This window comes from Macrotis lagotis, chromosome 3 (assembly GCF_037893015.1).
Source record: "Macrotis lagotis isolate mMagLag1 chromosome 3, bilby.v1.9.chrom.fasta, whole genome shotgun sequence".
NCBI lineage: Eukaryota > Metazoa > Chordata > Mammalia > Peramelemorphia > Peramelidae > Macrotis > Macrotis lagotis.
Window position 1 is genome coordinate 295,817,228 of NC_133660.1, and position 16,207 is coordinate 295,833,434.

A 16,207-nucleotide genomic window follows, 5' to 3' on the forward strand; every position below is an offset into this window, starting at 1 on the left:
AACTTAATTGTGGGATATCTTGTCTGAACAGAGACTTTTAAGGTTTCTTTTATTTCATTCAAATTAAAAAAACAAAATAAAAGAATCAAAAGATGATGGTTAAATATGGTAACATATGGGACTTTTTGTTTTTGCTTTTTAGAGGAGAAGGGATGGGTGACTAATTGACTAATTAGGGTGTCCCTAGGGTACAAGTTCAAGGAATGAAGTAAGACATAGAGCACATCTTTCCTTTCAATAAATAGCAAAACTTTCTCTGGAGTGTGTATCAACAACTCAAGAAACTACTGATAGCACAATGAAAATTAAATGTTTGCAAGAATATGAATATGAACCCACAGTTAAATTTTCCACCACTCAAGGATATTTATAGTGGGGTTTTAGGGTGAGGACAGGAAGAAGGAAAGAAAGACGTTTTCCATCTTGGATGCTTCGAGAGTGATTTTCGATGAGGGGGTAAGTGTTGAAAAATGACCATATCTGTAGATATCATCAGAAAACAAAAGACAAATCCTCCCATGCATATGTGATCACATCAGTGTGGATTTTCTACCAGTAAAACTCACAAAACTGCATATGCATGCTTATACTGTGGGACTTTTGTCTATAGTTTGCCAAAGATTATCAAAATGAGAAAAATCAAAATTTAAATCCTCCTTAAGATACCTAGTAGCTGTGTCATCCTGGACAAGTCACTTCACCTCTCTCAGACTCAGTTTCATCTGTAAACTGGATATAGCACATACTTCAAAGGATTATTGTGAGAATTATATAAGGTAATATTATATAAAGTGACAAGGGATTGAGGCTAATTACATTTAAGAGGCTTGTCCAGAGTCACACAGCTAGTAAAAATCTGAGAATTTAAATTCCACCCAAATCTGGGTCCTTCAGGAGAGTTCTATTAAGTTAGTTAATTGACTATAAACAACATATCTGATATTTGGAACATCCTTAGAAAAATTAGTGTTACAGACAGTCCAAAATTTCTCTAACCCTAGGCATGTCACTTAAATTTCACAGTCTCACATTTACAAACTAAAATGAGAATGATAATAGAGTTTACCTCATGGTATCTTGTTTTAAGAATGAGATAAAATAATATCTTCAAAACTCATTGCAAGGGCAGCTAGGTGACACAGTGGATAGAGCACTGGTCCTGGAGTCAGGAGGACCTGAGTTCAGATCTGATCTCAGACACTTAACCCTATTGCCTTGAAAAAAAACTAAAAAAAGAACTCATTGCAAACCTTAAAACGCCATATATACATATATATATATATATATATGTACATATATATGTATATAAATATATTAATATAATATATCTTCATCATCATCTTCTTCCCATCATAAATATTAATTCTTTCTCTGATCTTTTCTCATATCTATTGGAAAAGCAAAGTATGGTAAAGGGAAAAAAAGTGAAGTCTAGGTTTAAATATTAGCTCATTCATTTTATGTGTGACCATAAGTGAATAGTTTCCTCTTTCTAAACTTGTTTTGTTTTGATTTTTCATTACAAAAATGGGGCTAACCCTTAATTATTAATTAGGGACATTATTACAAAAATGCTATAAAATTATTAGTTTCCTATTCACTATTTGATAGAAGTCAATTTCATTGTATCTTCAGCAAATTCACCATATGCCTTGTAATAGTTATGTGCTTTTTATTATTTCAGTGTTTAATGACTGATTGATATAGTTTCTCATCTCATTCTCCATCTATGAAATAAGGGGGAAAGAATGGAGACATTCATGGCCTTTAAAATCTATTCAAAATCTGTTTAAAAACTATTCTTTTGGGCAGCTAGGTAGTGCAGTGGATAGAGCACCGGCCCTGGAGTCAGGAGTACCTGGGTTCAAATCCAGCCTCAGACATTTAATAATTACCTAGCTGTGTGGCCTTGGGCAATCCACATAACCCTATTGCCTTGCAAAAAAACCTTAAAAAAACTATTCTTTTTTTTGCAAGGCAATGGGGTTAAGTGACTTGCCCAGGGCCACACAACTAGGTAATTATTAAGTGTCTGAGGCCGGATTTGAACTCAGGTACTCCTGACTCCAGGGCCGTTGCTTTATCCACTGTGTCACCTAGCCACCCCTGAAAGATATTCTTTAAAACCTATTAAAATCTATTTGAAGATGATTATCTGCTTTATCATTAAAAAGTTCTAATCTCATAATCAAATCTGAGCTTAATTGTCCTCAATAAAGTAAAGGTGATAAACAGGGTGGCATTGTGAGTGATAGTTCCAGTTCCTCCAATCTTGAACAGAAGAGGTCCTCTAAGAACAACAGCTGAGGAGTCTGCAACTCCTTGAAAAGAAAAAAAAAATAAAGACTCTGTGATATGGTAGAAGGAGCAGTATTACTAAGGCTCAGGAAAAATGGAGTCAAGATACTAATTTCTTTAGTGATGAACTGTGTGACTTTGAGCAAATCACTCCCTCTTTCTCAGTTTCAGCTTACTCTGCTTTTACATCTGTAAAATAAACAGAGCATTATGAAGTTAAATATAATAAATGTTCTTACTATTTTACATGCTCATTGTTTAGTTTGACAATGGGGTAAAACTTTCTATTAAGAAAACAAGGATAAAGTTCTAAAGAAAAGCAGAATTTTTTTAACTATGAAGTCACAGAATTATCCCCATTCATCTTCTTTCATAATCATCTTTATTTTTTTTTTAATTTTCTACAGAAATTTTCTAATTACATGTAAAGGTAATTTTCAACGTTTATTCATTTGCAAGTTAATGAGTTTCGCATTTTTCTACCACCCTCCCTTTCCCTCCCCCCCATTCTCTTATTAAGTTGTATATGTGCTAATGTGTTGAACATATTTCCATATTAATCATGTTGTGAAAGTAGAAGTAGAACTTAGGAATCCCCTTCTTCTCATGCAGTTTTGTTAACTGTAGAGTCCTCACACTCAGTGTTCAAAATGAAGAGACCTGTAAAACACATATATGGGAAACAGTGTTGGAATGGATTTAATTCAGTTCATCCAACAATGAAAGTATTTCTTGTAAACTATGCCTTGGAGCTCAAGGGGTATAAAAGGTGGCAATAAAAACATACAAAAACATACCCTACTTTCACACAAACACACACACACAAACATATTATAAAATAATACTTGATAAATCAATTAAAGAGTTTCTAAACTAAGGTCACTGTGAACTATGAATGGGAAAGTAGTTGCAAAGAGGAGGCTTCACATAAGGAATGTCATAAACTGCAATTAAATAATGCATTTTTTATTGTTGCTGTTTCTTTCTTGAAGAGAACCAATGACATCAGCAAGGTAATGTCTTGACTTACAAGTGAATTGGATTTAAATGAGGCAAGGCAAAGCAAAGTCAACAGTCTCCTCTTTTCCAGAGATATTTGAGTCCAATGGCAAGAGATAGATCAGAATAACTACAGATAACTCCATGCGATGGGAGACCTTGACCTTTTAATCTAAGATCTTTACAGATATCAATTTGTCTGATGCAACATCGATTCAGTGATTAAAGAAAGGGAAGAAAGGAGCTCAAAAATGGCCTCTTACCAAGTCAAAATAAATTAACTTGGTAGCGAAAGACCCTCAAAGTTTCTGGCCAAAACAGAAGCAATTGCTATTTACATTCACTTTGAGCAATAAAAACTCAAACAATGACAAAATGATGCTTAGGCTGGGACCTACTGTTGGTTAATAGTTTTTAAAAAAACATGCTTTAATGCAGGCTTGTCCAAAGTTTTACCTCTTTAGGGCTGAATAGTCCAAACACTTATCAAGGTAAACATATAGAATTTAATATTTATTTATGAATGGTTCCTTGATTGATGTTTGTCCTTCTTTTTTTAAATTTTAATTAATTAATTTAAATTTAATTTAATTTAATTTAAATTTTAAATTTTTAAAATTTTTTTCAAGGTCACATAGCTAGGAAATTATTAAGTGTCTGAGGCAGGATTGGAACTCAGGTCCTCTTGACCTCAGGGCTGGTGCTCTATGCACTGTGCCACCTAGCTGCCCCTTTTCCTTCATTCTTGAAGAAGACTATTACATCAGGGAGTTGATGTTATGACAAACATAGGGATTGGATTTAAATGAGAGAGTGCCTCAGTTTGTCCTCCAGAGTCTTCTGGATCCAGCAGCCAGATATGAATTGGGATGATACAAGGCAATCAGGGTTAAGTGACTTACCCAAGATCACACAGCTAGTAAGTGAGAAGTGACTGAGAATGGTTTAAAGCTCCCATCTTCCTGACTCCAAAGCCAATGCTCTATCCATAAGAGAAAGAATATTAATGGAATAGCTCAAGTAGCAGTGATAAAGAATGAAAACACATGGAGTGTTTGCTAGAGAAAATGTATCACGCAAATCATGGAAGGAAAGAAAAAAGAGAGACAAGTCTGCAGAGAACCTTTCCTATCAGGCAAAGGAAGTTCAACTGTACTGATACAAATAGAAAACCATAAAGTATTGTTCAGCAGATATGAAACATAAACTGTTCCTTTCATATTATAGATCAACATTTACTTAGCACTTTGCCAACCAGGTGGCACAATGAATAGGACAATGACTCTGGAATCAGGAAGACTCTGCTTAATGAGTTCAGATCTGATCTTAGACACTTACTAGTTGTGAGACCCTGGGCAAGTCATTTAACCCTGTTCACTCTAGTTTCTTCATATATTAAATGAGCTAGAGAAAAAAATGGCAAACTACTCAGTATCTTTATTAAGAAAACCCTAAATGGGGGTGGCTAGGTGGCGCAGTGGATAGGGCACCAGCCCTGGAGTCAGGAGTAGCTGGGTTCAAATCCTGCCTCAGACACTTAATAATTACCTAGCCATGTGGCCTTGGGCAAGTCATTTAACCCCACTGCCTTGAAAATTCTAAAAAAAAAAACCCTAAATGGGGGAGTAGAGAGTTGGACACTACTAAAACAACTGAACAACAGTAACCTAGCACTTGAAGACTGACCTCATTTTCCATGAATTATTTAATTTGATCCTCATGAAAACCTCTGAGTTGGTTACTATTGTCATTTCAAATTTATGGATAAGTAAAGTCAGATGTCGTTTAACCTCACGTGGTCAAGGTTCAACATCTAGGAAGAATCTGGGGTTTTGTATTCAGGTTTCCCTGACCCAGTCCACTGGAATGACTCCTGCACCACACTGTATCTCAAAGAGAAAAAAATCTGATAACCATTTGAAGGATATTTTGGAAAAGTTAGAATGTGAAGATGGAAAGATGTAATGGAAGTCTTCAGAAGAAGGCAGACTATGATAGAAACATGTACTACTGCATCAGATGCTGATATATATAATCTGGAGTGTCAAAATGTTGGTGAAAGGAATGCTAGAGGATGTTGAGTTTAACTGTTAACTTTTCCTAATGAGGAATATGAGACTAAGTAACTTTCCCAGGATCATATAGTCAATACATGCCAATGACAGAATTTGAATTCAGGTACAGTGGTTTGAGTGCTTGACTTTTGAATCAAAAAGACTTGAGTTGTCCCAAGAGATGAAAGTAAAGAAAGGTTTTTATGATGGGAAATAGGAGGCAAGGAGAGTCACCTAGAATACCATGTCTTGTCCAAGCTTTGTGTCTTCTATCATTTAGAAGATGCACACACAGCAATTCTTTGATAGCTATTTGGTGGAATGAAAGTCCCATCAGCAATTGAAGATGATACTGTTGAGATCCAAAATGAGATCCAGGTTAGAGATACTGGTTAGAACATGGGGATATTAGAATAGAGTAGGCAACTAGGTGAAACAAGTCATGGAATGCTACACCTGTATTCTGGAAGAACTGAGTTCGAATATTGCATCAGAATCATCTTTCTATGCAACCCTGAACAAGTCACGTAAACCCTTTTAGCCTAAATGTCCTTATCTCTAAAAGGAGACATAATCATGACCTACAAGGATTATTGAGAAGACCACCATGTTAGTCAATGAATTTATTACAGAAAACTTTTTTGTAAAGATGCAAGTTACGCTTTGAAAATACATTTGCTAAGCTCTTTGTGTCAGCTTTCTGGTAGCTATTATAATAATTGTCTTGTGTCCTCTTTTGCTCCAGAATGAATGGCTGGAAGTGAAGTGGAAAACCAAACGGAAGTGAAAGAATTTGTTCTATTAGGACTCTCAGATGACCCTGATTTAAAGCTTATCCTCTTTGTCATATTCTTCTTCATCTACATGACAACCATGGTTGGAAATTTGGGCATGATAATCCTGATCGCAATAGATTCTAGACTCCATACTCCAATGTATTTCTTCCTCAGTAGCCTTTCCTTTGTGGATGCCTGTTACTCCTCTGCTGTCACTCCCAAGATGCTGGTGAACCTGTTGGCTGAGAACAAGGCAATCTCTAGAAATGGCTGTGCTGCCCAGTTTTACTTCTTTGGCTCATTTTTAGGAACTGAGTGTTTCCTCCTAGCTGCAATGGCATATGATCGCTATGTGGCCATCTGCTCTCCACTTTTATATTCGGTCATCATGTCTGAAAAGGTTTGTTTTATGCTGGTAGCCACCACATTCTTTGCTGGCTTTGGGAATGCAGCTGTTCATACCGGAATGACTTTCAAGCTGTCTTTTTGTGCCTCTAATAAGATCAACCATTTCTACTGTGATACACCTCCTCTCCTGAAACTCTCCTGTTCTGATACTCGTATCAATGGGATCGTCATCATGGCTTTCTCCAGCTTCAATGTCATCAGTTGTGTGCTGATGGTCCTCATCTCTTATCTCTTCATCCTTGCCACCATCTTGAGGATGCACTCTGCTGAGGGCAGGAGCAAAGCTTTTTCCACTTGTGCCTCTCACCTCATGGCTGTTACCATTTTCTTTGGGACCATTCTTTTTATGTACTTACGTCCCACCTCCAGTTATTCAATGCAGCAAGACAAGGTGGTGTCTGTATTTTACACTGTTGTCATTCCAATGTTAAATCCCCTTATATATAGTTTAAAGAATAAGGATGTGAAGGATGCCCTGAAGAAAACCTTGCAGAGGCATAGGATTTAAGTCCTCCTGGTCAATCACTTAATAATGTGCAAGAGATTGCTATTCTCACTGAAACCTTATTTCCTTTATTTCTGATTCATCCTTTGCTGATAAGGAAAATGATCCAGGTAGCAATTCCCAGATTAGTTTCCCCACCATCACCGCTGTTACTGAATAGTCTGAAAGTATTAAATGTATCTGTCTAATTGCCTCACTCTGGAATTAGGAGATAGCTTGCTTCTTGTAATGATTATGTAACCCTTTATTTATTTACTGTCTTTGTCGATCTGTTATAGTTTGGTAATGGAAAGGAAGAGAAGATGATCTGCTAATATTGATTCATTTCAGAAGCAAATTCGATGAGGAAGAAAGATTATTTAAACTTGAATAAACACATAAGACTTAGGGTCATAGGTAGTTCCTTTGGCATGCATATGAAATCAAAGCTATTTGATATTCCAATAAGAATCTCAAGCAATATTTTCCTTCACCACATTTCACTATTGCTAATTTACAGGATTTTTTGCTTTCTCTTGTTCATCATGTACAGCTCTCCATGTAAGCCTTGATGCTTTTCTATCATAATTTCCTGTAACAGGAGTTATCTCCATCCTCTTTAATTCTGTCTTTTCAAAATTCCTTCTATAATAAAAATTTCCTCAATTCGTTCAACTTTTCTTCTTCTCAGAATATAAATACATAATTCAGATAGATGGTCACACACATAGTCAATCACTCTCTTGGGTTGTAATAAGAATAATTCATTCCACCATTATCCTCACAATAATGTGCATCAGATCATCATCATGAGAAAAATGAAATTGATTCCGCATAATTTTTGTCGTTCCTGTTTATAATATAGTTCATCCTGTAACTACCTAAGTAATGATTCTTTGTCTCTGAACTTTATTTAAAAATTCAGTTGGCCTTATATGAGTTATTTTGAAATTCAGTTCTACCAACCATAGCTCTATTCTTGTCTCAGAGAAATTGGAGATACAGGTAGACACCAAGGTGTTCAGTGCATTATATATACATATATATATATATATATATATATATATGTATATATCCTTGTAAAAATATCAAATAATGGACATTTCTTAATCACTGGAGTTCAACTACCTTTCTAAGTTATGTAAAAGAAACCTCATTATCCCTAACGGTTTCAGCTCCAGGGAAAGGAAAAAAAACTGCATGACATCTGTATGCTACCTTTGAAGCCCTACAAACTGACCTGGTACTTTCCACAAACTATACCAGCCATCTTTGTCCAAATTTGGTCAAAGAAAAATGGTCTTATGTTTTTTTTAGAAGCCAAGGAGTCTACTATCCCTGCACTACTATCAATAGCCTCAGGATGCAGATGTGTCCTATAAATCAATCAATGAGTGGAAGCTGTAAAGAAAGTTAAAATTTTCTTAATTTGAAGGAGAAAAAAAAAACTTCTCAATCATTATAATTGGAAGTTAGAAGAATATGTTGCCATCCTCTTCTTTGGAGGTTTTCTAATGAAGTCTAGTCATTAGTGCTTTGTTTTGTTTTGTTTTACTTGTTCAATAGAGTCTGGCACCTAGAAATATTTATAAATATTTTTAAGTGAAGCATTGATTTGTTAGGAATCAGATAAAATTCATGGACTCTAAGGTTCCCTCCTATTCTAAGATTTTATGATTCAATAGGATGCTTCATATTAACAATGTTTCCAGTTTCCTCAAAAGTGAATTTCCCTGTTCATCTATGCTATTCTAAATGAAACCTTATTTCCTTTATTTCTGATTCATCCTTTGCTGATAAGGGAAATGATCCAGGCAGCAATGCCCAAATTAGTTCCCCCAAAATAAACCTTGGGAGCTAGGTACTATTATTACTGATATTTTGCAGCTGAGAAAACTGAAGGAGGCAGAAGTTTTGATTTTCCTAAGATCGCACAACTAGTAAGTGTCTGAGGATTTGAACTCGTTTCCCTGAGCATAGTCTCAATTATTTTTTCTATGTGAATTCTAGTTAGCCCTTGATTCATCAGGAGATTTATTCCAAAAGGGGAGCATGCACATCTGCATATTTTCTAATCATTAAAACATGGGAATATTTCACTCAGGAAAGTGCTGTTGAGTAAAATAATATTGCAAACAGTAAACAATATTTTGATTCTTTAAGGAGTGATTTTGAAAGAATGTAGGTCTAGAAATCAGAGGAACAGGAAGAAACTTTAGACCTCACAACAAAGATGTTTTCTTTTAACTGCATTTTTGCTATTTTCTAGTTTAGAAACGTAAATGTTAATCACTGACATCTACATATGACAATAATCACAATGAAGGGATTTACACATATTATATACAATACACATAAACCATATATGAACTACAAATTAAAGTGTATTCACATATATTATGTAGCAAATATTAATAATATATTTATACATGAACTGAGGAAGCTGAGGAAGCAGGTCCTATAGGTATTGTGCTATTAAATATCTATCATCACACTCCTTCCTGGTCTAGTTGGATTTATGGAATGATTTATACCTTAGCATAAGTCAAAAATCTAGGTGAACAAAACTACAGGATGTTCATATGTACATTTCATGACATCAAAGATTCAGTTTAGAAGGGTCAAAGGCCTTGAGGGAGGAAACAGCATGAGCAAAAGCTTATGAATCAAGAAAGAATCAACATTACACTCTTTACTATGGGGTAGGATTCAGTGGTAGACTAAAAGTTTCTTTTCATTTTGCCTTCCTTTCTCTTTCCTGATTTTCCTAATCAGCTAATAAAGTCACTAGAGAGACTAGAATTCAGCATTAAATATGCAATTTAATTACCAATGAGAAACAGTGCATATCAATAAACCAAAGGGTCTTCAGAGACCTCATCTCAAAGGACTAAAGCTTTGTTGTTAAGGCCCTTTCACTGTAGTAGGACCAGTAAGCGTGCATTCAAGTTTTTGACCAATTCAGTGATCAGATCTCAGCCCCATCTGTTATTCATATATTACACCTGGGACCCCCTAAAGGAAGATTCAGGGACTGTTAAAAGGGGCCCTATGTGTTTATCTAGTATTCCACAGATGTAGAAGTAATACAGACTTCACGAAACACAATGGATCCTTCCTATGGACATACCAGGTAATGACAAATATTCTTTTAGTTTAATGTGGCCAGAGCAATAGATTCTCCAAAGGGAACGAGGACAATTGTGTAGCCCCAGATGCACAAAGTAGAAATGCGGGAAGAAACATAAACAAAAGCATTAAACTAGCTTCATGAATTCAAAAGAATTAAATTAAGTAGAGCTTTGGAATATAAACTAATAGAAATGGAAGAGACCTCAGAGCATCAAAAATACTGAAGAATGGTAGATCAGAAACCTTAGAAAACAGAAAATAGAAGGCTGGGGCCTTAGGAACAGCCCATAGAATACCAGTGTGAAAGAACTCAGTGTACAGGATGATAGAGCAGGATGAAAGTTTAGAGATTATCTTCTCTTGTTAGACCTCTCCCATTATACTCTTCCTCCAACTCTCCCACCACATTGGAAGACTTTGCCTTATACTTTCCTTTTTTCCCTATCTCATAGTCCCTTGGCATATTTTTCCAGTCTCTCCTTCTTTCCTTCTCTCCTTTTATGTACGTCTATCTAAATCTATATCTATATCATCTATATCTATATCTATATCTATCTCTATTTCTATCTATCTTTCTCTCTATATATATCTATCTATCTATCTCTATCTCTATATCTATATCTATATCATCCATATCTATCTATATGAAGAAGAAATAGTTCTAGTATTTGCAATGGTTCACACCTGTCATCATGTACCATCCCCTTCCATCTTTTTAAGCAGATCCGATAACTGTAATCTCTTTTACTTTATAATATTCCATCACTCATTCCTTGGAGACTTTCCTGTTACCTTTAAATACAATACAAATACACACACACACACACACACACACACACACACACACACACACACACACAAACACACTTCTTGATCAACGTTAAAACAAAACAGAAAGTTCTCACTAGACTCTCCCATCCCAGTAATTATTATCTCTCTATCTCCTCTTTTCTTTTCAGTCCAGCTCTTTACAGAGGCTTTCTACACTTGGCGCATCCATTCTCTATCCTCCTACTGTTTTTTAAAGTCTCTACAATCTGACTTTGGCTCTTCCATCAAATGGGAATATCTCTTTCTAAAGTCAAAAATGTCTTTTTTCGAGCTTATCCTTTTCAGCTCTCTACAGGTCACTGCTAGTCATTCTCTCCTCCTCAAGGTTTTATATTCCCTGGCTTTATTTCTCTTGGTTCTTCTCTTATGTATGTGACTACCTTTCAGTCTTCTCTCCTACTTTTGTTTTGGATCCCCTAATTCTTGTTAGATTCCATGACTCTTTCTTATTGTCTTTATTTCAATATGGGCTTATCATCTTTTTTAATGACATTAGCTCTCTATATTATCCAGTTCTATGTACCCTCCTAAGTTCCAATTCATCAACATCCGATATTTGTTGGAAAATGTCATCTGTATCCTGAGAAAGAATTGTGGAGTTTGAACAAAGACCAAAGACTATTACTTTTAATTTTAAAAAAGTTATCTTATTATGTAATTCTGCTATATCTCATACTTTATATTTCTTCCTTAAGGATATGATTTTTCTCTCATCACATTCAACTTAGATCAATGTATACCATGGAAACAATATAAAGACTAACAAAGTGCCTTCTGTGTGGGGTGGGGCAAGGGAAGCAAGATTGGGGGAAAATTGTAAAATACACAATAAATAAAATCTTTAAAAAAAAGAAAATTCAGTGCAGATCTCTTAGAGATATCTCAAAGTCAATGTCTTCCAAAATTACTTTAATATCTACTTGCCTCCAACTCACCCTTTCCCCTAACTTCCTTTGCCAGTGGCACAACTATTCTTCTAATCCCTAAGGTTTAAAAATTCTAGTGACACCCTTGACGCCTCATTCTACCTCATCTTACATAGCTACTCAGTAACCAAAGCCTTTTAATTCTACCTCTAAAATATCTTTACAAAATTCTCCCTTGTCTCTATACACAAAATCACTTCCCTGGTTTGGACCTTTGGGGCTCTTTTACTTGAACTATTATAATTTACTTTTAGTTGTTCTCCACAATGCAAATTTCTCCCTTTCCAATTCATATTTTGCAGAGATGCCAAACTTATTTTCCTAAAACATGATTTTCTTTGTCAATCATCTATCAAACAAACTTCAATAACTCCCTTGAGTTACTTGAAGGATGGATGGTATGTGAACGAAATCCTTAACAATCTTGCTCCAACTTCTGTATTCATTCATATTACATATCACTCCACCTATATACTCTGTAGTTCAACCAAATTTACCTTGATGTTCTGTGCAATTCTCCTCTCATCTCCAAGCTTTTGTAACTACATAACTCCCTTCCTTTCCTCATGTATTTTATCTTCATCTCCATCTCTTGAAATGCCTAGATTCAATTAAGTCCCAATTCTTATGTCGCCTTCTGCATAATCTCATGCCTAAATTTTACATAATCCCATTCCCTACCTATCAATGTCTTCCATACTTTGCATCTCTCTCTCTCTCTCTCTCTCTCTCTCTCTCCCTCTCTCCCTCTCTCCCTCTCTCTCCCTCTTTCATTCTGCCACTGTCTTTGTGTCTTTCCGTATGTGCCTCTCTGTCTTTGTCTCTGTCTGTATTTTTGCCTGCATCTTCATCTGTCTCTCCCCACTTCTTTCTTCGTGTCGTCAGATTTTTAGATCATGTGCTCTTTACATTTATTGACCTAAGCTTCCAAACCTTTATTTATGAAATTCTTATCCATGAGACCTCCTTCTTTTTCTATTTTTCAGATCAATCTTTCAAAGTTGAGATTCTCATCTTCCATCTCCTAAAATTTTGTTATGTGGCCCATTTAATGAAATTTTCAAAATTATGGGCTTGTGATTTCAGGATGCAAGCAACTTCTTGTGAGGAAATTCTCTACAGTAATACAGAATGATAACATAAAATCTTTGGGAGCTGCCTTAATATTGGGTTTTGTAGTCCCATCATGATATTCTGAGATTTTCAAAGTCTGAGGCCATGCTTTCTTTAAACTTTGAATTTTTTCTAGCACCAAGTACAATGCTCTGTATATGATAGAATCCTAATAAATGTGTACAATTGATTTAAATGGTAAATGATGAAGACAATTCACATGGGGGAAATTCTAGATCAAGGATTCTTCTTAGATCTTAAAGCAAAAAAAATAGCTATTTTTAATCATCTGAAAGATAACATATTGACAATATCCAAAAACCAGACATGGTTTTTATGACTGAAAAATTAATATATTTGCCAGTGTATTTGAATTCAATGTCCATAGGTATACGAGGTCCTTCTTCAGTGAAGAAAGCAGAGATAGAGGGTGGCCACTACAAACACATATGCCAATGACAAGTATTAGAGGAATAAAACAGAAGAAATTAAAGTGCTGTGATTTGCAGTAAAATTGCATCACTCTCTTCCTCTCCTATTAAATTCATAAAGCATTCTTCAGTGTATCCCAAATCTCTAGGACTCTTTAGACTAAGTGCCTTAAAATAAAATTGAGAAGAAAATCACCTCCTAGAGAGTCCTATAGACTAGATAGCTGCTCATAACTTCTGGGGCTTCATATTGGCATATGCCAACAATAAACATGTACCTCAGATAAGAAACATGAGTAATACTATACTCATCAAGGGGAGGACATGCCATAATATAGAAATAAAATTAAATTAGGAGTCCCTGACAAAGTGTAGACTAAAGCTCTCATCTCTTGTCTTGAGTGGTCTTATATTAGTCACTTCCTCTTCAATTTCCTCATCTGTTAAAATGAACAACACCCATCATTTGAAAATTACTTTAAGGTTTTAAAATATTTTACAGACTTCACAGGGCAGTTAGGTGGTGCAGTGGATAGAGCACTGACCCTGGAGTCAGGAGTACCTGAGTTCCAATCTGGTCTCAGACACTTGGTAATTACTGAGCCGTGTGGCCTTGGGTAAGCCACTTAACCCCATTGCCTTGCAAATACCTAAAAAAACATAGAAACAAAAAAACCCCAAAAAACCAGATATAAACCATATAAAAACATTATGAGCAATATTTTACTGACATTTCATAAATGAAGAAATTGAGGTACAAATGAATTAAGTTATTTGCCTATGTCACACAACTTTTAAGTGTAGCATTTTAAGAGATGGGATTCAAACATACGTTAAATTAGACAGCATCTGAAGTCCCTTCCTACTCTCCTATTCCATAGTAACATAACTGTTAAAAATGTATCTAATAAGCAAAAACTCAAATCTAAAAGAATTATGCTAATTATAGCATTGACTAATTATGTCTTTCTAGGACAGTGCCTTGAATATCAGTGGTTGTTTGATTGGGCTATCAGTTGGATAAGGTGTCAATTTGACTTAAACGCATCTAGTCCTAACCCAGATAGAACAAAACAATATTAATTTTACTTAATCCCAGGTGAAACTGCCTTAAGAGCAATAGATATGCAAAATCTTTAATAATACAAATGAAAACTGCCCATAAAATGTTGGTATTTTTATATATCATATTGTCATGGAACTTGTCTAGCCACTCATCTTTCCTCTTTTAAGACTAGAATAAAAGGATGCCATTCATATTTATCTGGGATAACTTAGATATTGTCTCCTATTTGAATAAGAGGTAATAGAGTAGTTAACCTATTGTTACAGGTATTAGATTGAAAAGAGATGTTTGAGTTATATAGGCAAAAGCCCTACATTTTACAGAGACAGACTGATGCCAGTAGAATAGGTTAGAATGAAAATGGAAACTCAGTTCCTGAAATTCCCAGTTCAATATGCAATTTGTCACACTGGCAATCCTTTCTCCCCATTTCTTCTTCTTTGTTTGAGTTCCTTATTATGACTCATTCCTTTCTTTCTTCAGCAGGAGACATCCTTCTGAGGCAATGATATGGAATAATCATAGCACAGTGACATACTTCATTCTCCTAGGATTCACTGATCATTTAGAATGGCAACCCATCCTCTTTGGGGTCTTCCTTTTTATCTATGTGATCAGTGTGATGGGAAACCTGGGGATGATTCTGTTGATTGGACTCGATTCACAGCTACATACCCCAATGTATTTCTTTCTGGGCAACTTGTCTGTTGTTGACTTCTGTTATTCCTCAGTCATCACACCCAATATGCTCATCAACTTCTGGGTAGAAAAGCCAATCATTTCATGGAGTGGTTGTGCCACTCAATTTTTCTTCTTTGGTTCCTTTGCTGGAATTGAGGGTTTTCTGTTAGCCGTGATGGCATATGATCGCTATGTGGCAATCTGCATCCCACTGTTGTATACCACTACCATGTCCCAAAGATTCAACATTATACTGGTATCAGGGACTTATCTGGCAGGCTTTGCCAATGCAGCGATACACACAACGTTAACTTTTAAGTTGTCCTTCTGTAGTTCTAATGTCATCAACCATTTCTTCTGTGACACTCCACCCCTTTTGAAACTCTCCTGTTCAGATACTCATGTGAATGAGCTAGTCATTTTTGCTTTTGCCAGTTTCAATGAATTGAGCTGCCTTTTGACTATCCTTGTTTCTTATATATATGTCATCATTGCCATTCTGAGGATACGTTCAGCTGAGGGAAGATACAAAGCCTTCTCCACTTGTGCCTCCCACCTGATGGCTGTCACCATTTTCTTTGGGACAATTCTCTTCATGTATCTGCGACCCAGCTCTAGCTATTCAATGGACCAAGATAAAGTGGTGTCTGTATTCTACACAGTGGTGATCCCCATGTTGAACCCCTTGATCTATAGTCTGAGGAACAAAGAGGTGAAAGCTTCCTTTAGGAAAGTCATCATACAAATGTCTTCTTCTTCTTTTTAGTGCTGTTTTAGAACATTTTACAATTGGAGGGGAAGGGATATTATAACCTAGAAGTAGAACCTAGCATACCAGAGACAGAACAGGATATAAAACAGAATATCAAAACTAGACTGACTATTGGAACTGAGAACGTAGAATACAAGGGGCAACAAATTTCAATACTATAGCTATTATAACCAATTAACAGCTTGAGCTTATTGAGCCTTGCATAGCATACAACAGTCCATTTTCAGTCCCTTATC

The 16,207-nt window shown here is 35.7% G+C and overlaps 2 protein-coding genes across 2 annotated transcripts; both read left to right on the plus strand.

The window, feature by feature from the left end:
- Positions 1 to 6,101: 6,101 nt before the first annotated feature.
- On the plus strand, positions 6,102 to 7,043 carry LOC141516800 (olfactory receptor 5AP2-like). Its single transcript, XM_074227772.1, has one exon. It carries the CDS (start codon positions 6,102 to 6,104, stop codon positions 7,041 to 7,043), a length of 942 nt encoding a protein of 313 aa, XP_074083873.1.
- A 7,980-nt stretch (positions 7,044 to 15,023) lies between these two features.
- LOC141516801 (olfactory receptor 5AP2-like) lies at positions 15,024 to 15,965 on the plus strand. Its single transcript, XM_074227773.1, has one exon. It carries the CDS (start codon positions 15,024 to 15,026, stop codon positions 15,963 to 15,965), a length of 942 nt encoding a protein of 313 aa, XP_074083874.1.
- The last annotated feature ends 242 nt before the right edge of the window (positions 15,966 to 16,207 follow it).

What these genes read in the sequence shown, in the direction of transcription:
- LOC141516800 (XM_074227772.1), top strand. Translation starts at nt 6,102, where the DNA reads ATGGCTGGAAGTGAAGTGGAAAACCAAACGGAAGTGAAAGAATTTGTT.
- LOC141516801 (XM_074227773.1), top strand. Translation starts at nt 15,024, where the DNA reads ATGATATGGAATAATCATAGCACAGTGACATACTTCATTCTCCTAGGA.